Source organism: Conger conger, chromosome 4, assembly GCF_963514075.1.
Source record: "Conger conger chromosome 4, fConCon1.1, whole genome shotgun sequence".
NCBI lineage: Eukaryota > Metazoa > Chordata > Actinopteri > Anguilliformes > Congridae > Conger > Conger conger.
In genome coordinates this window covers 27,749,976-27,776,048 of record NC_083763.1, presented here as the reverse complement: position 1 = coordinate 27,776,048, position 26,073 = coordinate 27,749,976, and the positions used below count along the sequence as shown (strand labels likewise).

Below are 26,073 nucleotides of genomic sequence, written 5' to 3'. Positions count from 1 at the left end.
GAAATGTTCCTTCTGAAGAATGTTCAATTTTACGTTAATACAACTGTAACAGTCGAATGATAACATTTAGCTAACCTGACAGTGTTAAAAACCTATGGTTAATTGTACACTTGCTAAGAATCCCTGCTCACAATCGTTAATTAAAAGAAATTCAGTAGTCTTGGGAAAAGTAGTGTGGAATCGTCTTGCCCGTATTTCATTGTTTTTACCAGAAGAAAAGATTAACTACGTCACCCATAATCCTTTTCGCAAACACAAAAAAGTCGCTCTTATTTTTTGCTTCCGACTCATTCGTGGACAGTTTGATGAAATATAAAACGGTCGATATAAATTGTACCTTTCTGCTAGTTATAATACCGTTAAAATCGTAGCTTTATAGTTTAATCATTTCTAGCGTGTTTCGGACAGGGTTGGGTCAGTAGTTCCGCTTCCCCTGCGCCATTGCGGATCTACCCCGGTCCAAGAAGATTAAAGAATAAAAGGAACGTACGCAAAAGATTCAATATCAAGTTGTCTAAAAAGTAATAAAGTATTGTAATAAACCATATGACAGGTGTTAAAAGCGGACAAACTGTTTGACTGCTCTGAAAAGGCGAACAAAGTTTTGTGGAAGTTGCACAGCGCGAGTTTCGCTGGTGAGTTCTGATTTCTGATCACACTTAGCTTGCTAATGTTAGCAAACAGGCTTATTCTTTTAAAGTTTTAAAATGCGTGGACTTTGAGTGAATACGTCGTGTGCTAAGCATTGCTCGATGTGTGTTTAATGAAAAGTGTTTTTTTAAAAGCATGCATATGTTTCGGAAAATTTGATCCGTAAAGTTTTAATGAATGCTTAAACAACGGTTCACTGATTAACGGAGCAGCTGAGTAGCTAGCATATAGCTAGCTCTACACAACGTCGCGTTGTTTAGCGCCCTCAACTGAGTTGAGAATAATATGACCTAACGTTAGCGAATGGTCAGCTAACGTTTGACATTAGGCTAGTTGCTAGCTTGCCACCACGCCTGAGCAGCGACACAGGTGTAGTTGGCTAATTTACTTTGATGGCTAGCAGGTACTTCTATAAAAGGCGTAACGTTAGTAGCTAGCTAGTTAGAAATATAATATTAACGTTATAGCCAAGTTAAGGTTACCCCATTTAACTGGATTTTAAGATTGGATGACATATACTGGCATGTTGGCTAAGTGTTTTAAAATTATACCAGGGCTAGCCTGCTTGCTAGCCAGATCTCTTCAGTCGTTAGGATTACAACTCTCTGCTAGCTAGCAAGTTATTGTTTGTCTGCCTTGATAATATGATCGACAGAATCCTTAAATTAAGCATCTATAAAATATAGATGAGCACACGCATAGTATAGCCTAAAGTCGAAGTGTTTCGACGCGCCCACCCCTTACGTATTGGTTCGTTCAGACAGGTTTTCCGAAACGAAATGTGCTGGTAGTTTCCGTGCTTGAAAATGTCATTGATTATATATTGTTCTTCATTTTCACATCTCTGCCCCACAAATTGCAAAACTGATTGTTGGCGTTAAAGTGCTGACTTGCGGCAACCACGCAAGGGCTTTTAGGCGATACGTTGACGTGACACCGAGTAATAAATAGCCTATATGATGATCAGATGTTAAACTTGGTTTAACCTTCGTTATGGTGTCGCAAATGTACAGCAGAACTTCTTTCTACCATAGCTTGCAGACACAATAAGGTGATCGCAGTGATTTGCAGAGGTGCAGGAGGGAGGTGTGCAAGCATGTAGCAGAGCTACAAGAGCATTCTGGCACAGGATATTTTGGTTGCACTATGATCACACTAAGACACAGCAGAGGAAGCATGCTAAATATTTTGGATATTTGCCAAAGTTCTGTGTGTGGATGTTATAGTATTTATCATTGGCCCATCACCATTTTGCAGATGTTCTTACCTGGAAAATAGATTATTTTGGTATTTTGGGCATACTTTTCTGTAGTTGAATATGATTGGACTAGCCACCCAAACCAATGTGGAATCAAAGCACTGTCCTTTGTTGTATCTTAATGGAAATGAGTGTGTGACCCGTGCACCAGGCTGCACTTCTGGATTCCTTACTGGCTACAAGCTCCCAGGATGCGAAGGCAGTTTCAGTCCTGGGGCCACTGTCGGACTGCTTCTCAGAGTGGAGTCGGAATGATTGGACAGGGACGTACAGGCCTAGGGTCATAAAGAGCGGAGTACGAGCGATTGGTCGAGTGCCTTTGGAGCTTGACCCATACAAAATGTAGGCTTCACCTTCACAGCAGGCTGTCCCAGCCAACTTCAGTGACTCAGCCAGGAAGCATGAAGAAAAACAATATTGTGTTTTCTCCTTTGCCCTGGTGTAATATCTAATATCAAGTTGGTCAGCAGAGGTCACCGTGATGTCCTAATTTCTGTCAATTTTGGGTTCAAATAAGACATTATGGTGTGTTTATGTCCTGTACAAACTTTATTTTGGGTCCCTTGCAATGAAAGTTAGCTAAAATTATGTTGTTTTGACTTGGTTGGCATTTTGCTTTCTATCAAAAGAAAAGATTTCAGAACCAAACTTTTCCCCAAAACTCAGAGCTAGCTGGACCGTTTATGATATACAAGAGGGGCCAACATATGGGAGGGTTAATTCTGGTGTATCGCCTTGCTCAAAACCTTGACAAGAACAATACTTGCAACTTTGCAACTTTTTTTTGGTATGCCACCTTGTCAGTCTCATGAAAAAGGGCAGGTTTAAAGTGGACTGTCATCACATTTCAATTGAGTCTTGAAAGTGAAATCCAGATGCTCAGTTAAAGAAGTGGGGATACCTACTGGCTTTGATTATCCTGGGTACAGCTTGCTTACTGTACGTATGGAGGCCATTTCATTGAGAATCCAGATAACTGGAGTGCAATTGGACTTATTCAAGGTGGTGATAGTTTTTCCTGCTTACAGAATTCGGAGTGCGGTGCAAAGCCATGTAAAGGTGTGAACACATGAAAGTGAATGTGTTGTGATCTTCAAAGGCTACAGGCCCACAGTTAACAGTACAATTGCCTTACTATGCATCTCTGTTCATGTGACTGGAGAAAGGGGTTGCTGCAAATGGCATTTATCGCGTCAAGGGTCACACGTCTCAGCAATGGCTTCATTGAGTCACAGGTCCGTTCTTGTCCCCAGTGTGTATTTGTAGAGCTTCCGTTCAGGTTTTTTTTTTCAGGCTTCCTGCTTTTTATATGAGCATTTTTTTAATGGCTGTTGCCGGTGCTTGTTGTTCAGTTATTGACAGATTTCCTTTGTTTTTGTACTGTGGCCTTTAAGACACATTATTAACTCCAGCGCTTGGACAACCCTGTCACTGCAGTGTCTCAGTACTGTACTTGGTCAATACAATAGCTGGACTCTTTGCCTTGACTGCACAGTCAGCCACATTAACACTGCAAACAGTGCACCAGTGATGTAATTGAAGGGTTAGACAGAAGAAAAAAAACGAAAGCATCTTCTGTACTCGCTACCCTGGGATTAGGCTGCCGTTCTGCTTGAAACATTTCATTTTTATGCTAGTCACAACGATATACAAGAGCTGCCAATTGTCTAGTTAGCAATGCTGTGTTAGATCAGTTGTGTCAATAGTTGTGTCAAGTTTAATATGGAAAGTAGCCTATAGATGTGTATTGGCATGCTTTGGCGATTTGTTATATTCATAAATTAGTAATCGGTGATGTATGGATACGTGGCTGCTTGTCCACCTTTATTTGTCAAGTCAGATTTTCACCACAATGCTCCAGTCTAGTAAACTGTATCTTGAAAGTCAAAGCCATTTCTGTATTCCCCTTGCCTCCAGCCCCTGTACTTCATTGCTCTGTCTTTGTCCAAGATGTTCCAAGATGTTCATGAGATGTTGAAATGCTTGATGGGAATTGTTTTACCATGGCAAATTCTTGCAAAATGTAGATTTTAAATGGGCCTACCTTTTAAAATGTCTTCATTTCAGTTAAAAGTTTTCTGCATTTTATGAAACATGATTGTTGCAACACTAGGGCCTTTTTAACTCTGGAGGCCTCTTGGAGGTGGAGTGTATTTACATTTTTATTTTTTGGTCTCAAAGGGAACACACTTAGTAAAGGTATTTCCTCTACATTATTGGGGATAACCTCTCCTGCTTAAAGGGAAGTTATTGCATGCGGCAGGTGCGGACGCAGAGTGTGGTAGTACAGTAACGCGGTGGGCCGTCACCAGGGCGACGACAGCAGGGGTCCTCCCAGGTCCCAGACTGTGCGACCTCGCGACCTCTCTGTTTACATTCCCTCTAACTGCAGGAAACAAACCCATCTGAGTAAGAGGGGAACGGAGCTGGCAGGAGGCTGATTGGCTTCCAGCACTCCCTGGAAAACTTTGCTAATTGTTTCTGAGCGGACTGTCCTGGTCAAGTAAATAAAAGTAGATGGAAAAATGCTATAGAGTTTCCTCTTCCTTTCTCTGCTGAAAATATGAGCTTTTCGGTTCTGTCATGAATGCAGTACAAAGTTTTAATAGCCCAGTCATATTGACAACATGTTTGTCTTCCATCGTGCAAAGTTTGGTGAGGCTAGGAATAATACTTCATGATATTAATGCCCAGACATGGCTTCCCAGACGAGGCGTTTTTAAGTGTGTAAAAATTAAAAAATATTAAGGCCCAAAAAAAAAAGAAAAACATTAGAATTGAACAAAAATATTTTACAGGCCTTAGTTTTGGGACCCAATCATTATAGGCAAACTCTGAACAAAATCTGAGACGGTGCTGCAACCACTTCCCTGGGTTCTGACTGATTTGACATGGAATGACCCAGTTTTGCCTTTGGGCAGTGAGCATTTTGGATACTGAATGAGGCAGCCTATCAGCAGCTTGATGCTAAATGCAAGCCTAGCACATACGTACAGGTGATGCTTGTGTGGTGCTGCCAAATCAGGCCTGTTTCGTGTTGTCCTTCAGGTTTCTTCCTTTTTAACGCGCATAAGCCTGCTCTGGAATTTGCTGCCCTACGGTTAGGGTAAACGGCAGCTTGAAGACCTTGCACTGACATATCTGCTTCAGCTGCAGCGAACAACTTTGGAAACATGCCCCTGAGGTTGGGGGCTGGGTTTGGTCCTCTGAAGGACTCATTGAGGGAAGTCAGCCCTGAAATCCCACAATGCACTCCTCTTTGGGGTGAATGCTGTGCCCTTTCTCTAGAAGTCTGCTCTGAATTGGCTCTGCCAACGGGACAAACGTAGCGAACCCGCTTTGCTGAAGCCTGCAGGTATTGGAAACTTCAAACTGAATGCAGCGTAAACTGTTTACCTGCAATGCTCTCTCTTTCTTTTTCCAAATCTGTATCAGTTCCATGTTTTCAGTGTAGGCTTTAATTTTTGTTGACTGGCAGGTTCTTGCACCAACCGCCTCTTATTTTATTTCTCCTGTAGACAGTGAACACTGGGCAGCTCTTCAAAAGAAGCAAAGCTCTGCCAGTGGCTTAAGGGAAATTCTTTGAACGGCGTCCACGTAGATAACCAGACGGCGATTGTGTAGGAAAAGGGATAGTATATCATCTGTGCAATCTCTGTTGCTGTGGTGGTTGGTTGTTTTATGAAATTAGGTATGCAGGCCCTTCTCCTGTACTGAAGCATCAGTCCTCTCCCTCCCTGTTTTTTTCTATTTTTGAGCAGCGTACTTTCCGTTTTTGTGTTTGTTTGTTCAGCTGTATAATGATTTTTCCAAGTCTCGGTCTACAGGGTGGGTGCATTGTGCTGACAGTCGGGCGCAGACACCACTTTGTCAGTGCGGAACCCCCTGACGGACATGCGCTATGGACCACCGCTAGCGGTCATCGCACATTCCTCCACCCAAAGAAATGCCATAGGGATCCTCCAGTGGTTCGACGCTTCCGCTGCAATGGGATGATGGTGGCGTTATGTTTTCGGGTTTCCCTTGAGGGAATTTCTTTGGCACAAACGTCCACTGGACTTCAAGTCATTCTCATTAACGCGATATCTCAGGAACTAATGAAATGTGTAAAAATAATAAAATTACTTTAAGCTCTACTTGTTTTGGATTCATCAAGTTTAGAAATTAGTTATTGCTGGGCAGACAGGGATGTATACTGCAACTTGACTGGTTGGCGGAGGCATACAACCACAAGGCGGGTATTTTGCTGTAGCTTTTAGCATTTGGCCTGGTGGCTTATACCCCACTGGAACCACTGAATGGTAAATGTACTGCATTTATATAGTGCTTTCCATTTAATGCCTCTTTTTTTTTTTTTTTTCCTATTCACACTCACACACCAACAGAGATAGGCTGCCATGCAGTAATTGGGGACTAGGTGTCTTGCTCAGGGACACTTAGACACACCCAGAGCAGGGGATTGAACCAGCAACTGCCAGATGACCGCTCTTACCTCCTGAGCTAATGGCACCTCAATGGGCCGATCCAGCCGTTCGGCCTAAAATCACTGAAGTTGGTCGTGGCGAGGACTGATCACTGTGCAAACCGCGGCAGTCGTAAAGAAACGGTAGCAGCGCGGTGTGGGTAAAGCAGTCAGAGCGGCAACACTGAGTCGGCGTAGGCATGCCTGCACTCGCACCACCCGAGGAATGAGCACCGCCTTTTTTCTCTCTTTTTTTTTTCTTTTTTCTTTTTCTTTTCCCTCCGGGGGGAGAGCTTTGCCTGCTAAGGCATGCACACACACCCCTGGAGGCCGGGAGAGAGACCGAGAGAGAGAGAGAGAGAGAGAGAGAGAGCGAGAGCGAGAGAGACAGATAGTGGGAAAAGCGAAAGAGTCGCCACAGCCAGTGCAGAAGAAGAGAAGAGAGGAACTCACCTGTGGCTCCTTCCAGGAAAGGCACAGGCGGAGAAGAGAGGAAGGTTCCGGAACCGGCTGCGGGGCGTTCGGGTGAGACGCTGTGAGCGTGGACTTCTGCTGAAAGGTACGACGGTTCAGGCGTAGCAGCGTCGTTATGCAGGGCAGGCCAACTGTGCCCGCTCGGTTCCTGAATAAGCTAAGGCTGGCTGTGCCACGAGGGCCTCTCGAGGTGACTCTTCTGTGAACTGGGGCTAATTTGAAGTGTATAGAATGGCTAGAACAGAGGAGAAAACTGCCTAAATGTGTTGTGTGTGTGTATGTGAGCGTGTTTTATGTGTGTGGGCGGGAGGGAACGGGAGGACGTGTTAAAACCTGTTAAGTTATCAGGTGGTGTCCATTTTGTATAAAGAAGAGTACGTTCCTCTTACTGATCGACCAGAAATGTTCCTCATGTTTGAGTATGTTCCTCACATTTGAGAGAAGTACAGCACATGTATTTACTTATTATTTCTCAAGTCCGGTCACATGGCAGCGTTGTGGAATGCAGGATGTCCTACAGGCATATCAGAGCTACTGCAGTTGTCATTTTTTTAAAACAGTCGTATCAGCTTCACTGGGTTGAATGTGTTTTTGTACCCCCCCCCCCTTTTTCCAACTACCAATTGTAATTCAATTGGAAACTGTTTATTTCAATCGTCCGTGTTACTTGAAGGCCGCTGCAGCCCCCTCCCCCAGCGGTCAGAACAAAATCGATACGCTGCATCGCCTCAAGCCCCGCCTCGTGTGCAGCCATCCTCCCCGCCGAGTCCCTTCGCCCCGGCTTTGGCAAGACCGGGGCGCAAGGCCTGCTCCTCAGTGCGCAACTGTATTGTACTGATGCCTGCATCCAGGTCTGATGCCTTAGCCGTGTGCCACCATGGCGCCTGTGCCTGAGCTTTTTAAGGCAAAGCGTAATGCCTTGTAATTCCCGCTATTACTTTTGTTATGGGTTCATTTTCCAGCATTTAAGCTGCTCTGCTTTGCAGTTAGTGCTATTGTGTTAGCCGGCATGTGGACATGCTCCGGTTCCTTTAGTAGCATTTTAATTACCTCGACTTGCGACCCACGCAGGGACCGAAGTGTGGATGTAGAGCAGCTTCGCTGTTTGCGGAGTTTAAGCCCTGTTTTAATGACGCTGAAGTTCGTCATAAAAGATTGTGGCTTGTACTGAGCATTCGCCTTAAATGAATAATTTGTGTGATGCAGGAAACTATGGCATCAGAATGGCCTGTAAAGAGAGCCAATTTGGGAATGTGTAAGTGGTGCTTTGGTAACCCCAAAAAACATCTACATCATTTAGAAGGAGATTGTTGAGCTTAATCTGAACAATCTTTGAAACTGAAATGATCGAATTTTAGATGTAGTGATTGGATGTGGACGTTGCAGCTCGGGAATGGGACGTGCTGGGCAGGTCAGTGTGGTGGAGTGTGTGGTGTAATGGTCTCTGTGTGCAGGGGTGGCAACAGATGTTTGACATGTCACTGCTTGATCATGAAGCCTGAAAGGTGCTGTGAGGTGAGCATCTGGCAGGCCTTCCCAACAGCCAATGGGAAATCAGGATGAATGACAAGCTTTCCCAATCGGGAATGAGGATTAATTACAAGCTTAGGGCTCACCATTCTTTGTGCCAGTCCAATCATGACCATGTAACGGCTATAGAGACTGCCAGCTACATTTGCTAAAAGTGCGTATTAACAGTGACTTTGCAGTTCATTAACAGATAATGCTGCAGATGGAGTAGACCAGCATGTGCATTTTAGTTTTGACAGTATTTCCTTATTTCCTGGCTGTTCCTACTTGGAAATTATGCAACGAGACGATATCGGTCCAGTACTTCTGCCTTCTGAATCGTACACCCCCCCTCCCAAGAGCAGTCTACCTGGCCACTAGGCTTGACTGGGCCTCCATGATCCATGGGTGGAAGAGGTTACGTGGTGGGAACACACTGGCAATTTCAGGTGTTCCTAATCTTTAGGTTTTTAACTTGCCCTTCAGACCATCAGAAAACCTCTGTTTACGCATCTCAAGTGTTTGCGAGTTGATGGGAGCCTTGTTAAAAGCTGTCGCATAGTAGTGTTTCAGCGCAGGCTGGGGGCGAAGTCTTTCTCGCTTCACGAACGGGGTGTCCCGGAGGCACGGCAGTCCGTCCTGGCTTGTTCAGGAATGTAATGGCAGCCTGCTCAGGTCTCATGGAGCGTGCCCGTGCCCTGAACGTGATATCAGGTGACTTTTTAACCCGAGTACTGACTTCAGTCACGCAGTGAAGAACAGAGGATAGAGTAGAAAGCTGGAGGAGTGGCCACAGGGTCAGCAGCAGAGGAAGGCAGAGGAAGCTGGTCAGTATTTGCAGCGTCCATTTTCTGCTTTCCACATACTGGCAAGGTGAGCGTGTTTAACTATGGGCCCGGTGCCCAGGAGAGTCTGCGGCCTGAAGCTCTCCCTCCCCCTCCACCCTCACTGCCCGACAGTCCACCCAGTTCTTTTATTAAGACAATGGAGTCGATTATTCGATCAATCGGTGCCCTCGGAGACGGACGTCTGAATGGGCTCTCAAGTACAAGGCTCGGCTTTGATTCCGAGACGACCTCGCGCAGTTGATCAATGATCCATGTCTCTGGTGAGAGGACCCACTCTGGTAGTGATTGGCATCGTACTTAGTGATTTTTTTTACAACTTTGCTCAGTCGCTCTCTCTCCTTTCTGGCTCTCTTGCTCTCCCCCCCTCTCTCTTGCTCTTGCTCCATCTCGCACTCTGTCTCTGGGTCTCTCTCTGGCTTGGCAGGTTATGGCTTCAGATCACGAATCAGTGTGGACACAGGGCAGCCTGTAGCGTAGTGGTTAAGGTACATGACTGGGACCCACAAGGTCGGTGGTTCGATCCCCGGTGTAGCCACAATAAGATCTGCACAGCTGTTGCCCTTGAGCAAGGCCCTTAACCCTGCATTGCTCCAGGGGAGGATTGTCTGCTGCTTAATCTAATCAACTGTACGTCGCTCTGGATAAGAGCGTCTGCCATTAATGTAATGTAATGACACGGGCGAACCCTCTTGCTGTAATCTTTCGCCCATTCTGGGCAGCGTGAGGAAGCTGTGTGAGGAGCTGGGTGATCAGAGCAGGGCTGTCTGCATTTCTGCTTTTTAGGCTTCACACATACAAATTCACACGTACAACATACAAGGGCATCCTTGACCATTCAGCCCTCAGGAGCGAACAACAGCTTCTTGTGGGGTTTCTCACCTGTCCGTATTCAGATTAGCTGAATAGTTCATTCTGCCGGGGAGAGCGGATGGAGGTGCATACGGGGTCGAGTGAGAGGTGTTTGTAGACGGAGGTTTAGTGACAATCGGCGAGTCACCAAGAGAAAGGAAGAGGCGCTAGTGTTTGTTCACCTTCTCTGCCTTATTAGGACATAGTGACAGTTTCACTACTGCGGCGTCATTTCTAACCACGAGCCCAAACCGCGAATGAACACAGAGCGCCGGAGGCTCTGGGGTCACAGCCTGACGGAACGCCTCTGAGACCGGAGCCCGGCCTGGGTTACGCGGTCCAGAGCGGTCCCGTCCCGGTCGTGCCGGGAAAACCCACCCGGCGAGCAGTTGGAGATTTTTGCAGAAGTCGAGCCGCTCATCACTTCCTCTCGCCTACCGCAAAGCAAGCCTGCGTCTGCGAAAAACGGCACCCTTCGACGGCTCCCGTCAGCGAGCCTCACTGCTCACCACAGACGTGCTTCCTGTCGTCTGGAGCGGCTCATTCATAGCGAGCGATGGATGCCCGTACATATGAAGCGTAAGGTAGAGACGGCAAAATGTTTGTTTCTTTCATTCTTTTTCTTGGTGGCAATGATTGTTATTAACCTGTGAATGTACTGTGAAGTTTAGAAATGCATTTAGTTCAGCTGATCAAAAAAAACGTTTGCATTTTTTCAAATCTGCCAATGTGTTTGATTTGCACTTTGTTGTACGTCGCCCTGGATCAGAGCGTCTGCTAAATGCCATGTAATGTAATGTATGTCGCTACAATCAGGGTTTTTCTTAACTTACTACTTTTTAATCGTTAGTCACAAAGGGTTTCTTCCTACATGAAAAGGAATGACCTCTGCAGTCATTTCCCTGACATACTATTTTTAGCACAATTTAAGATGAGTATCCGAGAATTTCGCCATTTCCGTAGATCCCTCGTACTCGAACACGTTGGTGTGTGACCGCGGTTTCATCTTCTCACCTTTCGGGCATGTGTGCGTGTGCATGCGTGGACAAACACAGTTCGCTCTAATGGTGAACGAACCTTGAGCAAGTGGAAGCTGCCAGAACCCAGCAGGAACTGCAGCAGCGCAGCAGCTGTCTTGTGGTGAATCTGCAGAATGCTTGATCGAAACGCACTTGGCTAACACGCTGGATTTCTTCAAGATTTGTGTCTTGTTGAGCAGTCTGTATTTCAGCTGTCCCTTGTTATTCGGCGAGGTGTTTGCAGGTTTGCTGAGCGATTCTGACCGAATGGGATGGCTGTTGGCGAAACGGGGGCGTTTCGGTGCTAAAGTTGTTTGGCCTTGCGTAGCGCCGGGTAGGTGTTGTGGTTGTGGCCACAGGGCACATTTTTAGTGCGTTGGCGAGCCGCTCCAGTGCTGACGGGGCACTATTCTCGCTGCACAGAAGGGGAGCTTAAAGGCTCCTGCAGGCGTGCACCGTCATGTTGAAGGGAGAGTTCGTTTCTGGGTTTGTTTTTTCTGTAGCAAGAAGGATGTGCTGTGCAGTGCAATCTCTCTCTCTCTCTCTCTCTCTCTCTCTCTCTCTCTCTCTCTCTCTCTCTCTCTCTCTCTCTCTCTCTCTCTCTCTCTCTCTCTCTCTCTCTCTCTCTCTCTCTCTCTCTCTCTCTCTCTCTCTCTCTCTCTCTCTCTGTCTCTCTGTGTCTGTAGCAGACGGTCTCATCACGCTCGGCTTCCCGTCGGTTCAGAGAGAGCGCTGTCGCAGCTGCCTCCACCGAACTCAGCTCACACTCTGTGCCACCAGCAGAGCGTCTCTGCCCATGCAGCACACATCTCTGTCGTTTTAGCCGATATTATACAGTTCTGTGGTTTTAGCCCTGTTTTATCCCTGTTCGGATTTCTCTTCACTGCTGCATCGTTACATCCACATCCACTCGCAGACCTTATCAGATAAGGATGGTTTCTGTGTGACTCACGTAGACTCGGTGGACACCCAAGTTAGGGGGAGGGGATCTCCAGCAGGGACTTGCCACCTACCGGAATCCCTCCCTCCTATCGGTGGGATGCTACTACTGAATGCAGTGCACTGTGGGGCCTGTGGCTGCACTGCGCCACACTGGCCTGGTTTGGACTCGGCGCCAGACCATGGGACCCATCCACGCAGCAGAACAGTGGCTAACCACTATGACCGTCTGAGCCTCCCCCTCCTGTTTTCTATAGATACCATGTTAGAAAGGATGTCAAAGTGCAGTCCACAAGTATTTGGACAGTGGTACAATTTCTGTCCTTTCGGCTCTGTACTCCAGCACATTGAGTTTGAAATGAAACAATGAATATGTGGTTAGAGTGCAGACTGTCACCTTTAGAGATTTTTACGTCCGTATCGGCTGCTTCTCGGCTGTTTCTGATTTAGTCAGGTGTTTTCAATCGCTTCCTTTGTGCGTGTATAAGAAAGCTTTCAGTATCCTGTCTTCATTCTCAGCTTTTGATTTCCTTGTTTGGAGCGTTATTGGCATTTGTCAAGGCGATGGCACGAATTGTGCCAATGACCGGTGTATGTTTGGGATCATTGCCTTGGTGTGGGATGAGATGGATGGAAGTGCCCTCAAATTAAAGGTGGCGGTCTGACCTTTAACCTCATGTTCATAGTTTAATTTCAAGTCTAATGTACTGGAGTACAGAGCCAAAAGAACAAAAATTGTACCACTGTCCAAATACGTATAGACTGCATTGTTGACGGACTACTAAACTGTAGTCGGTAATGTTGAGGGAAAATTTGTCCAGAGCATGGAGTGTCTGAACAGTAAGCAGCATTGGATTTGTAATGTCCACGGTGCGCCAAGCAAGGCTATTCTTTTCCCATTAGCTAGTTATTGAACAGCACAGCACCGATAATATTTCTAATCGGATATATTCGTTAATATCCGACCGGGTCACGGCAGCGGTCGGAGCAGATCGGTGCAGTGGGCTGAACCCGTGTTGTCCAAACGGGAGCGAAAGCCAGACCACAGCCTAGAGCGCCCCTCCCTCACATGTCTGAGAGCACCACTGGAATGCGGACGCCCCGCCAAACAGAAATACCTCCCGGGCCCAACCTTCCTGCCAGGATAGCGTCACTCTTCCTCCCCTCTCTAATCGTAGCCTCGAGGGTGGGGGCAGGCCTCGCCGTGCCCGGGACCTGAGACATTAAACCAGAAATCCCCTAAATCACGTTCTCACTCTGAGCGGGAAGTCAAATCTACCTCTTGTAGATTTGCGCTGTTTGCACAAAAAGGTTATCTGCTGGCTTTTGTGAATTGTTTCCAAGAAGGCAGGATGCTGGTGGTGGTTTTAACGGCATGGCCACGGTTGATCTAATCGTTTGTTTTCGCGTTCTTTACGGTTTCAGTGACACAGTTTTCGGTGGAGGTTAGTATAAGAGCATAGTGAAGTTAAAAAGCAGTCCTAGTCATGTAACCTTTCCTTTGCTGGATTCTACAAGAAACTTGATAAATTTGATCAAGAATATCCAGATTTTAAATTTGCTTTTAATTTTTAATTCGATATGATTATACTGAGGATTTGGTGTTGTGTTTATTGCATTGCTAACATGGCATTTGAAATTTTAACCATTTTGTGGGCTGCCAATTAAAAGTGAATTTTAATTTAAAATCTCTGCTGAGTGGAAACTGACCTGTTGTGTCTAGAAATTATTATCGCTTTGTTACATCAGGAAATTGTATTGTTTTTGATGATGAATTTGAAATGGTAAGTGTACATGTTTATTGCGGCTTAATTTACACTTTAAATGCGCGATAAAGATTGCATATGGTCTATAATACACTGCTGTGAGAAGTGAGAAATGAGAAAATCAGCTGAAAACGGCATCTTTCAGGTATAGTATTCTGTCGCTGCTAACCTCACTACTCTGTGCGTCTCTTTTGGTGGGGGGTCCCGCAGGTAGGTGTCTGCGCCCGAGTCTCTCTCCCCTCTCCCCGCCCCTGACATGTCCGATAACGGAGAGCTGGAGGACAAACCGCCGGCCCCGCCCGTTCGTATGAGCAGCACCATCTTCAGCACCGGCAGCAAGGACGCCATGTCAGCCAATCACAGCTCGAAACCCCTGCCCTCGGTGCCCGAGGAAAGGAAACCCCGCAACAAAATCATCTCCATCTTCTCCGGAGCAGAGAAAGGCAAGCCAACCACCACCACCCACCATCGATACAACACCGCTCACAACCATTTCCCAGCACAACCACCGACCCGAAATAAAACTCTTTGCTTGTGATGCTAACGGTTTGACATGTATTTTCCTGGCGCTTGCTCAAGCTGACCTTACAGGTAATGACGTTCTGCTCGAGCTGACCTTACAGGTAATGACGTTCTGCTCGAGCTGACCTTACAGGTAATGACGTTCTGCTTGAGCTGACCTTACAGGTAATGACGTTCTGCTCAAGCTGACCTTACAGGTAATGACGTTCTGCTCGAGCTGACCTTACAGGTAATGACGTTCTGCTCCAGCTGACCTTACAGGTAATGACGTTCTGCTCCAGCTGACCTTACAGGTAATGACGTTCTGTCGAGCTGACCTTACAGGTAATGACGTTCTGCTCAAGCTGACCTTACAGGTAATGACGTTCTGCTCCAGCTGACCTTACAGGTAATGACGTTCTGCTTGGTCTGACGCTTACAGGGGGCAGAAAGAAGGACAAAGACAAGGAGCGCCCTGAGATATCGCCCCCCTCAGACTTTGAGCACACCATCCACGTGGGCTTCGATGCCGTCACAGGAGAGTTCACCGTAAGTAACTGGCCGTCGCTCCGCCCCCTGTATACGCCCTTTCAGAGTCTCGTGCCAGGCCTCTTTCAATCACAACTCTTTCAATCACACATCTCTGTGTGTTCCATGTAAAATATTCACATATTGTCATGTTGTTACAGGGAGCTAATGGGGGTCATTAGTTATGGGAGTCTCCCGGGGGAGCTTTGGCTCTAAATTAAGTCTTCATCTTGAGTACATTTGCTGACACCATATTTCTGCGTCTCCCTCGTGTCACTGTACTTGTGTCACACCTAACGCTGTTTCTGACCCCCTGCCCTTACCCCTGCCACCCCAAAGAGGCCCTTAGCCCCTGCCACTTAGCTCTGATACCACCCCCCTCCTCCCTCCTCCCCCAGGGCATGCCGGAGCAGTGGGCAAGGCTGCTGCAGACCTCCAACATCACCAAGTCGGAGCAGAAGAAGAATCCGCAGGCCGTGCTGGACGTCCTCAAGTTCTACGACTCCACGGGAAACAGCAGGCAGAAATACCTCAGCTTCTCCTCGGGTGAGTGTTTACACGTCTCCTCCGCACTACGTTACGCACATAGCTACACGCCCATGGCATACTCGGTGTGTAGCTATGTGTGTGTGCGTGGGTGCACAGGGACTCACGTGTGCACATGCATACGGGAATGTATATCCTTTTGTGTGTGTATGTATGGGTTTGTGTGTGTGTGTGTGTGTGTGTGTGTGTGTGTGTGTGTGTGTGTGTGTGTGTGTGTGTGTGTGTGTGTGTGTGTGTGGTGAGGACATGCATGTACATTGAGGACCTTTTTTTTTTTTTTACATGTCTGTTCATAGAAAAAGATGGCTTCCCATCAGGAGCACAACCTGTGAGTATTTTCATCACCAGAATGCATTATGTAGGGGGGCTATACTAGAGCAGGACAAAGCCAACTTCTTAACCTCTTAATTATTTAATTTGCTAATTGGCCAGGTCCTTCTTTAAATATCATATCATTTGATATTTCAAAAATATTGAATGTGAAAGTTTAGCTTAATATGATAATTTCATTATTGACTGCTGAATCCAAGGTTCTTCTGTGCCTGCCTGAAATATGTTTTCAATTAGGGGCTTTCAGTCTTGGTCCTGGAGATCGACTTTGCAATTATTGTTGGAATTAAAACCAGCATGCAAGTTCTGAATTGCAATGAGCTGTTCATTGTTCATAATTACACTTTGATCTGTAGACTGATTTTAAAGCCACATTATATCAGAATAGAAATGACTATGCATGCTGTGAAGAAATAAATGTTCCATAGTCACGTCTAATACTGTTAATTAGTTGGATAAAGGCATGCTTTCATTTTCTGTAATGCTTTATATGGCAAAATACTCTTTTAGAAAGAGGTTAAGTGTTGAAATTGATGAAATTCCAGACTGACATGTAGAATCTGTGAGCTCTTAATTGCTCAAAGTGTGGATAGCGGCTTCAACTACAGAATGGTTAGAATGGTTATGCAGAATGGTTAGAATCCTGGCGAGCTCCTTGCGTGAGGTCCTCAGCTTTCAATTGGTTTTCTCTAGAAAACTTAGATAATGGGCGTCAGACTTTGGAGTGTGAATCAGAATCACAGTTCATCTGAGGTTATGCATTATGCATCCGCTACAAAATGGGTTAATGCTACAATGTCATATTCCTCAAATGTGTTTCCGCTAAGTGAAAGCGTTTGGCCTGAAGTCGCCCAGTTACCAGAAGATAGCCGGCTGTATGTTCACACGCCGTAGGCGACCGTTAACACTCTGACCCGATCCCTCTGTGTTTGTTAGCCTGCCAAGAAGGGCACGGAACCCATGTCCTCGAACATCAAGGACATAGACGATGAGGACGACGACGAGGCACCGCCCCCAATCGTGGCGCCCCGCCCGGAACACACCAAATCTGTGAGCGCCCGTCTTCTTTGATCCTCTTGATCAGCAGTCCTCTCTTCAGGTCCTATTGAGCTGTATTCTCATTCTCACCCACCCACCCCCCCCCACAGGTATACACCCGCTCTGTCATCGACCCCCTCCCCCCACCCGCCACCAGCCCAGACGGAGACTCGGCCTCCAAAGCCGCTGACAGACAGAAGAAGAAGCAGGGCAAGATGACGGACGAGGAGATTATGGACAAATTGAGTACGGCCCTCAGCCGCCCGACACGGCACTCTGCCCTGCCATTACAGCCCCGCGGGGCTTAGCGCTAGCGTCCGGCGACAGGCCAGGAGATGGTGGAGGGATGAGGGTTTCAGTCTGCTGTTCTTCCGTCATGCGGCCATACGACAACACGTCTACAGATAGCTTCCCTGTTCCCTTTTGACATTGCGGGAGGCGTGGGAAAATTCCGGAAATAAATGCAGAAATGAGTCAGTGTAAACCTGTGTAACCTAAAGAAAGCAAGCTTTCACATTGACCAGCAGAGGTGGAAAATCCAGGTTCAGAAAGTAAAAGTCTCCAGGAGATATAAGTTATTGGGGAAATCAGCTGGCTGAGTTCATGGGTGAAACACATGGTGGGACTTTTACTTTCTGATCCCTGGATTGTACGCCTCTGTTGAGAAAGCATAGGGTGCCCAGAAATGGCAGAAATTAGCAATTCCCCCTTTTAGTGAAAGCCTGATGTCTCCTTGGTCTAATTAACTGTAAGCCTAATCAGCCAAATAATATGTAATGTAATGTTGTAGAGGCATTACCCATTCTTGTCCTATTGGTCACGCTTCATCCGGTCATAATTTTGTGATGTTAAAGAGCTCAGCGAGAAGGCATCCCACTCTTTTTTTTTTATTTAAGGAACATGAGCTCACTCCCTTTAGATTTGTGTACTGATGAATCACAGGGAGTAACTACACCTGATGGAACAGTTGTTGCTCAAGATTTTCATGAAACAATCTTTCCCAATCTCCCAAACAGGAAGCAAACCTACTATACCTGTCACTATGTTTGCTCCTTAGGAACCATCGTCAGTATCGGAGATCCCAAGAAGAAGTACACGCGATACGAGAAGATTGGACAGGGGTGAGAGTTGATTGTATCTGTCGATCGTATCTGTTCCATACTCATGAGTTGAGGTGGGAGAGTGGGTAAATGCTCCCCGTGCTTTTCCAAATGTGCCGGCCACACGCATTACTTTGAGTTCGATCATTTTTCATTTATTTGTCCTGCCTGCGGTCTGTAAATGAGTGCGAAGCTTAATCTTAACACGCTGTCAGCCTTTCAGAAAGCATTCTAGAGAAGCTGAACTTATTTTTCTCACTGCCCGTGACGTTAAGAAGCCTTGAAAAGAAAGCCATCTTTCCAGAGCATTAATTTTGCCCTTTCGGAGAGGCCATGACCGACGGATCATAGCTTGTGTCCTTCCAAGTGAATTTGGTTGAGATGTATACCTCGGTGTGGAGGAGGTGTGGTGTCATTTAAAAGGTGCAGGCTTCGAAGCGTTTGCGAAGGCGCTCTCTGTCGCATGCGTTCGTGCGTAGCCGTGCAAGTGAACTCCTCTCTCTCCCCACAGGGCCTCGGGCACAGTATACACCGCCATCGATGTGGCCACTGGACAGGAGGTAAACAGGGTCCCTGCACGGGTGGGGCTGGTCGAGTGCAGTTGGGGGTAAAGAGCTGGTGGGTGGAGGGTGAGACCCTGGAGTTTGTGGGAGAGCTGAAGGAGCGTGGGGGAGGTCAGGGTGAACGAGCACTGGGGATGTTGAATGAGAGGGTCTAAGGCAGGGATTCCCAAACTGTGGGTCGGGACCCCATGTTGGGTCCCCCGAATTCAGGATGGGGTTGCCTGAAAATCTTTAAAAAGATAAAATGTCATTTTTGTCTCTAAAATATGTGAATGTGGGCAACTACATGTTTAACATTACAACAACCCAACTATAATAAAGTAATGAGGTAGGGGAGCTTGTGGTATATTTCCAGTATAGTCGTGGCTAAAGGGTGTTGTTAGGCACAAGATGTGTGGGTGGGGTGTTGGGGTCGTGTAAGTTTGTGAACATTAATTTGGGGTCACGTCAGAACAATGTTTGGGAACCCTTGGTCAAAGGTGAGGCACACATGGGTGGGTGAGGCTGAGGGCGGAGGGGGGCTTACACCAGACTAAAAGCTTCCACATGCTTCAAATGACCTGCTGTTCAGAATGAGGGTGTCAGAAAGCTCAGTTTCAACGTTAGGGTGTGGGTGTGGGGTTCTTGGTTAATATCCCACCCTGCTTCTCACCTCGCCTGTCACAACACTGTCTGAGGGGGGTGAAACAAGGGGGTACGAATCAGTTTGCTTGAAGAATGTGGAGGCCTTTAGAGTATGGCTTCAAGGCCAGAAAAGCTGTAGGCATCACTGTCCGTCTGTCTTTCCCCAAGGTGGCCATCAAGCAGATCAATCTGCAGAAGCAGCCAAAGAAGGAGCTGATCATTAACGAGATCCTGGTGATGAAAGAGTTGAAGAACCCCAACATTGTCAACTTCCTGGACAGGTAAGGCTGAGGGAGGGCCTTGTCACAATCCGCCATGTCACAGGTACAGCGGCGACTGGCGTCGGAGCCCCACACAGTCTGTGATTGGCTGTCCTTCTCTTTGTTTGCATGGGCGCCTGTACGTGCGTGATGTCATAACAGCTTCCTGGTGGGGGAGGAGCTTTTTGTGGTGATGGAGTACCTGGCGGGCGGTTCCCTGACTGACGTGGTGACCGAGACCTGCATGGACGAGGCCCAGATCGCCGCCGTCTGTAGGGAGGTGAGTTCTCCTACTTTTCTTCCGATTGCTCAGTTTGCAGATATTTTGAAAGTTTAAAGGTAGAATAGGTAAGTTTTTTTTGTTTTTTACTTTTAATGTTCAAGAGAGGAATTGTAGCAACAAACACCCTCAAACTACAACACTGTTTATCCGTCCCCCTTCTCTGTGAATGTGCTGACGTTGAAACCCCCCCCCCCCCCCCCAGAATTATTTTAATTCTGTTGTGCTTTGGTACCAAGTGTCGGTCCGTCAACTGCATATTTCGGAACCTGAATTTAAGGACTATAAACACAGGGTGTGTCAGTCAGCCTTTCTCGATGATAGGAAGGGATTTACAATGGTCTTGTAACAATGTTTTAATTCAAATCTTACCTATTGTACCTTTAAAGTGCATGTGAGTTTAGGGGGCAGACCGTACCTTATTTGCATCCGGAGTGAACACTGGTGACAATGCATTTAGGCAATTCCATGATAAGACGTTTTTTGCCAGATATACTGCCAGATATTTGTGTGGTGAAGTTCTCTACAGCTACTGGAGACTGATGCCACGTTCTAGAAACATCAGGAGCAAATAACCCTGTCGGTCTCTTATGTCACTCTATTGGACTTTACCATGCAGATATGCTGCATTTTAACATCGGATACCATGGAATTGCCCATTTCTGTATGAAGAGTGAAAAATGAATGGGTAAACAGGAGTGAAAAGGATGCTGGGAGATTTCATCATTCAGAATGTTTTATTCTGAATAGATTTATAGTTAAGCTGAATGATTCATAATGTTGGTTGTTTAGTTTGAAGCAGTTGGAACAGTGCTTGTGTTGGGTGTGCAGGTTTTCCCGTTGGATTTTTACTCATCCAGGTGTGCGTATCTAAAACTCGTCTCTCTGTCTTCCTCTCTCAGTGTTTACAGGCGCTAGAGTTCCTCCATGCCAACCAGGTTATCCATCGAGACATCAAGAGTGACAACGTGCTGCTGGGAATGGACGGCTCTGTCAAACTCAGTGAGTCCCCGCTGCTTATGGGATATGAGCAAACACGCGCAAGCATACAATAACACGCACGCACGCGACATGTACAAGACACATACACAGGCCAAAAAAAACACTAAATGTGGGTCAATGAAGCCAGGTAACAAATTCCATCAGGCTGAATAACACAGAATAACAACAGTGCTCCACTTTACCCTGAACTGCACTCGACCAGGCCTCCTCTATTTGAAAGATTAATCACTGATCATCATATGATTCTAAATAAATACATTTTAGCTGAAAGTATAATTTTAGAAATAATAAAATATAATTCTAATGAAGGTAAAAAAAATAAAAAAATTTAAGCTATTTATTCATAAAAATAAAAACAAATTAAAAACTTGAATCCCTTGTTTGTCAGAGCCATGTACAAAACACACAATCGCACACAAAAACATGAGACGAAAGTCCACACAGACACGCTCATACACTTGCGGTATCTCTGGTGAAAAGGACGCTGTAAGGTGGTTGTCCCTCGCTGACGCTCTGTGTCCTCCCCCTCCTGCAGCCGATTTCGGGTTCTGCGCCCAGATCACCCCCGAGCAGAGCAAGCGCAGCACCATGGTGGGCACGCCTTACTGGATGGCCCCGGAGGTGGTGACCCGGAAGGCCTACGGGCCCAAAGTGGACATCTGGTCCCTGGGCATCATGGCCATCGAGATGGTGGAGGGAGAGCCCCCCTACCTGAACGAGAACCCCCTGAGGGTAAGTGCCAATTCTGCTGCTGCATAGCATTACCGAGGCCTCCACTGGTCCTGGAAAAATGTTTAACCCTCACATTGGGTTAGGATTGTATGACCGCTTTTATGTTCTGGTCTAGCCTTTATTTTTGTAATACAGTATTTCTCTGTGCATTCCAGTATTTGTAGATTTGTATGTTTGTGTTAGTTTCATTTGGTTAACCCTCATATTGTTTTAAGATTGTATGGTTGCTTTTATGCTTGGTGTCAAATTGAGCCTACAGCTTGAATTGACAAGAATTATTGTAATAAAACATTTTTGACACTGTGTGTCGCCTTCAAATACTGATTGCGGTTGAATAGACCCCAAACATAATATGAAGGTTAAAAGACAAAAATAAAATGAAAGTCTGCAGAATATTGGGACCAGATAAATTGCTAGCCTAATCATTTAAACAAATAGTAAAATACTATGGATATGATGACACACCAAATGTCACTTCATGAAAAATGGTGTTCTATTTTCTATTTGGTGTGCTGCCATCTCCATAGCCTTTTACTATGGTTATTAAATTCATCAAAATGAAAGGCTGCTAAGTTGCTTGATGTGGTAAGACATGACTGGAAATCGGAACAGCCGAGGTGAAGCGCCCGCTATCCAAAGACGCAGCAACAAGCTGGAATTGAAGCGCTGGCCTGAGCCGTCCTTACCTATCGCTTCTGCTCTGCTCCCCCCAACAGGCGCTGTACCTGATTGCCACCAACGGCACCCCGGAGCTCCAGAACCCAGAGAAGCTGTCGCCCATCTTCCGCGACTTCCTCAACCGCTGCCTGGAGATGGACGTGGAGAAGAGGGGCGGGGGCAAGGAGCTGCTACAGGTGCGGAAATATTCACCTTTACACACACACACACCTACACCTACACACACACACACACACACACACACACGCCTACACCTACACATACACGCACACACACACACACCTACACATATACACACACGCCTACACCTACACACACACACACACACACACACACACACACACGCCTACCCCTACACACCTACACCTACACACACACACCCACACACCTACACACTCGCGCACACCTATGTCAGCCATGGCAACGGTTCATTTAATGAACTGAACACAAAGCATTTGCATTTGAACGCACAATTTCAACCGGGATTTTCCACACAGTACAATAATGCTTAAACAAGCTTGTGCATCTATTATTAGGGGTGTTCTGAGGAGCGTTCTAATTGTATTTTTTTGTTTGTATTTGTTGAGACTGCAAAATGATTTGCATGTATAGCTTCAAATGGGCATAGCTTCAAAGGAGGGAAAACGTAAAAACGTAATTCAAATTCAAAAATATGACCAAAACTCTCCACGTAAGTTTTTAGCTGAAGCTATTCCGGTTTGAATAGGTCTGAAGGTCCAAAATGGATGATGATTTCTTCTTCATATTCTTACATTGCAAGTGAAATAGATTTGTTTGTTATCTTGGCACAAACTTCCACAGCTACGCAAGCCAAGTGCAGTGATACACATTTTGGCAAGTTACTGATCAAAACAATGCTACTCTTCTCCCAAGCACTTTGCCTCAGAATGGCCTGTTTCGGCGGAAACCTCCGTGTGCTTGCGTGGACTGTTCACTAGTTCTCCATTAAACATGCATTTTTTTAGCTCTGTTACTCCACAAGTAAGTCGGCATGTTTGGGGAAAAAAGACGTTCCTGTTGAGTTTTTCTAATGTAAATTTTTTGGCGCATTAAAGACCCAGAGCTTCCATCTCCTCTCCCTCTCCCTCTCCAGCACCCCTTCCTGAAGCTGGCCAAGCCCCTCTCCAGCCTCACCCCCCTCATCCTGGCTGCCAAGGAGGCCATGAAGAGCAACCGCTAGAGGGGCCCCCCCTGCCCCCCTGGCCTCAACGTCCGAGCTGTGCCAATCCCATTGTGCCAATTCGCCAGCAGGGCCCCGTCACCGGACCCTGCCGAGACCAAAATGTACCGCTCTGCCTGGCCACCAGGGGGCACAGCACCACCACCGGCCTTACAAACTCGCCTGCTTTTTTCCAGCCTGGAGTTATTTAACCGTTTCAAAAAGTGTAGACTGTGGGATGGACATGGTTACCCCACAAGAGGAGCTGATGAGGAGAATTTAGTGCATTTCATTTTAGATTACCTTGAGCTGATGAGAATTATCAAGCGCTTTCACTGTCGATTTTTCTGAATTGATCTGTGTTTTTCGGGCTTTGTTTCCTCCGATCCTTACTGAGTTTTTAGCTGGCATCCACTTTGGTATTACCATACTTGAATTAATTTTCATAACTCCGCCCTCCCCATCTCCCCCAATATCTCCGTTTCTGTTTCTGAAGCCATCTTGGAAACGGAACGTGAATCCTTTTTGTATTGCATCGTGTCGGAAGGTTTTCTAGAGAGGAACTGAACGGGCACTGTGGGATGACTGTGACCTCTAGTGGTGAAACATCTCATTACCGCAGGAGAAGAGTCCATCACGGGAAACACACTACAGCTTTTAGGGCTGCTGTTTCCGTTTACAAAAAATACAAAGAATTAAGTATTTCCACAGAATTTCGCCAAAATTCTGATCAGCAGGATAATATATGCTACATTTGAATACAAGTAAATGTATTTCAACATTAGGTCTTTTTCAGATAGGAAGACTTAAGCGGCTGAAATCATTTTCATATTTTCACTAGACATCTGGAGTACACTGTGACTGGATATGAAGGGATGTTGTTTTCCTCATACATTTCAGCACAACGTTGGGAATAATCTGCGTACCGAGGGTAACACGTATTGAATTAGCATTGCAGTATTGTTTTGATCATATTTTGAATGCTCTTAGCAGGTTACTCCTTTGAATTTCATTTCCAGACAATTGTACAGAAACTTTTGGAAATGCTACGAAAGACCCAGCTATGGACCCCCCTAGTCACCCTAGGGTTAAAAAATATATATATTTAAACCGTATTCTCAGTTTCGTAAACCGTACACTCGGTTTGCTAATCTTCACCCTTAATTTTGTAATCCGTGCGTTCAATTTGCCAATCCATACCCTCAGTTTTGCAATCCGTGTGTTTTGTTTACCAAAGCTGCATCCACAAAGGCAAACCGAATGCTTGCAGATTGCGAAACCGAGAGTATGATTTTCGCGTGCTAATTTTTTTTTTTTCACCTAGGGTGACGGGGGAGCTCCGTACCCCGCTGTCAGGCTTGAAGTCTGCTAGTTTCTCAGTTACGTTTTTCCCTGCCAGGACTGCACGGTCTTTGCTCAGATTTCCTGGTTTTGTGGGTGTTCACGGGATACACTATTCCTCACAGCCGAATGAATGCTTGTGAGCGACAAGGTGTTGTTCTTTCTCTTTCCTTGTGCTTTTCCTTAAAAAAACAAAAAACGACAAAAACAGAACTAACCGTTTACTGTATGAGATGAGCTATGTCTATTTACTACACAGGGACTTAGGTAGCTAAAGTTTAAAAAAAGTTTTTTGTATATTATGTACTTTTAAAGAAAAAACTAAAGTGGATTCCGCTGAGTTAGATCAGGACATGTTTTGACTAGCTGTTATATATGTATATGTAAACTTTTTTTTGTTTTTAATAACTAACAGTCTGACAGTCTGGCACAGGTTAAAGTATTTGCAGATGTGAAAAATGATCAGTGTACGTCCGTGTCTGTCGAGTCGAATTCCGTATTGCGAATGAAAGCCTCCTCTGCAAACAGAAAAAAAAATCAAAGATGCGAACTTTTTGAATGAAAATGTATTTTTATTTCTCCCTTGTTAAATTAAACATGAATATATCAATCAAAAATATATTGAAAACCAAATGGTATTTCTAAAGTTACTACAAGGTTTTTCCAACTGCCTCTTATTCTGGTTAATTTTAATGAGATGCTCTTGAAATCGTGTTTTGTATTTTTGCAGGTTCCTCATTTGGTAACTGATGTTGTAAAATTCTAAGAGAAATTAAAGGATTTGTCTGAAGTACTGGAGCAGTAACGTTTGTCATCTCCACATTTGTGTTTGTTAAATGGCTGCTGTTGGGACAGTGGAAGGATCTGTTGCAGTACTCATGACAGCTGCTTTAATTCATGACCATAATCTATTTATTTGGACAGACCTATAGAGAACTGAATCTTTAGGCTGTGTGTGTTCCCCAATGACAAGCAATATTGCAAAAATAGCTTTCCGCAATATTCAACGCCCCCCCCCCCCCCCCCCAATTATCTTTGTGTGTGTGTGTGTGTGTGTGAGAGAGAGTGAGAGAGTGAGAGAGAGAGAGAGAGAGAGAGAGAAAGGAAGAAAGGGAGTCCTTTTAAAGTAAAGCCTGCTCAGTGTATCCATGTTTTGCTTTTCCTCCATTTCAAGATTAATTTCTTGTAGGTGTGGGATCCCTGATTGGAGTCATGTCGAAAGTTAGAATGCATTTCACCTGTGCTGGTCCAACTGCTATCCCATGTCCTGAGTGGGAGATGTAGTTCTGTTAGAATTACAACTCTTATTAGTTGTGCCACTAAAGAGCCCAAAGAAGCCCTTGTTTTGTGGTTTCCCCCTTAGTTTTGTTCAAGGTACTTTGTTACTTTTGAGTTTTCATTCACTTTGTCCCTTCTCAGGTAAATTTAATGGACAACCATGGGTGTTGCCTTTCAGGAATGTTTGAATCCTCTTTTGGTTTTGGTTGGTTATTTTTGAGTCAAGAGGAACATTTATTTTACTTCCTTAGGGAGCATAGTAACGTAATTGAATTTGCATGTCATCCACGAATAAGGGCAGCCCCAGGCTTGTAGGC

At 45.7% G+C, this 26,073-nt stretch overlaps 1 protein-coding gene across 3 annotated transcripts; it reads left to right on the top strand.

Moving 5' to 3' along the window:
- The first annotated feature begins 281 nt into the window (after positions 1 to 281).
- On the top strand, positions 282 to 25,268 carry pak2b (p21 protein (Cdc42/Rac)-activated kinase 2b). Of its 3 annotated transcripts, none has more exons than XM_061238123.1 (15): positions 282 to 635; positions 13,986 to 14,218; positions 14,719 to 14,825; positions 15,203 to 15,350; positions 15,647 to 15,678; positions 16,617 to 16,730; positions 16,829 to 16,964; positions 17,776 to 17,839; positions 18,330 to 18,378; positions 19,174 to 19,286; positions 19,428 to 19,545; positions 20,448 to 20,547; positions 21,083 to 21,279; positions 21,996 to 22,133; positions 23,072 to 25,268. In XM_061238123.1, exons 2-15 carry the CDS (start codon positions 14,032 to 14,034, stop codon positions 23,156 to 23,158), a joined length of 1,590 nt encoding a protein of 529 aa, XP_061094107.1. In that variant the 5' UTR covers positions 282 to 635; positions 13,986 to 14,031; the 3' UTR covers positions 23,159 to 25,268. The 3 variants fall into 3 exon arrangements, with proteins under 3 accessions (XP_061094107.1, XP_061094106.1, XP_061094109.1); XM_061238122.1 differs by lacking the exon at positions 282 to 635 and adding an exon at positions 6,728 to 6,930; XM_061238125.1 differs by lacking the exon at positions 282 to 635 and adding an exon at positions 10,334 to 10,635.
- The last annotated feature ends 805 nt before the right edge of the window (positions 25,269 to 26,073 follow it).

Excerpts from the sequence above, each read along its gene's own strand:
- pak2b (XM_061238123.1), top strand. The coding sequence starts at position 14,032 with ATGTCCGATAACGGAGAGCTGGAGGACAAACCGCCGGCCCCGCCCGTT. Across the intron at positions 14,826-15,202 it reads CCGTCACAGGAGAGTTCACC|GGCATGCCGGAGCAGTGGGC; the intron begins GTAAGTAACTGG and ends CTCCTCCCCCAG. Across the intron at positions 16,731-16,828 it reads GCCCGGAACACACCAAATCT|GTATACACCCGCTCTGTCAT; the intron begins GTGAGCGCCCGT and ends CCCCCCCCACAG.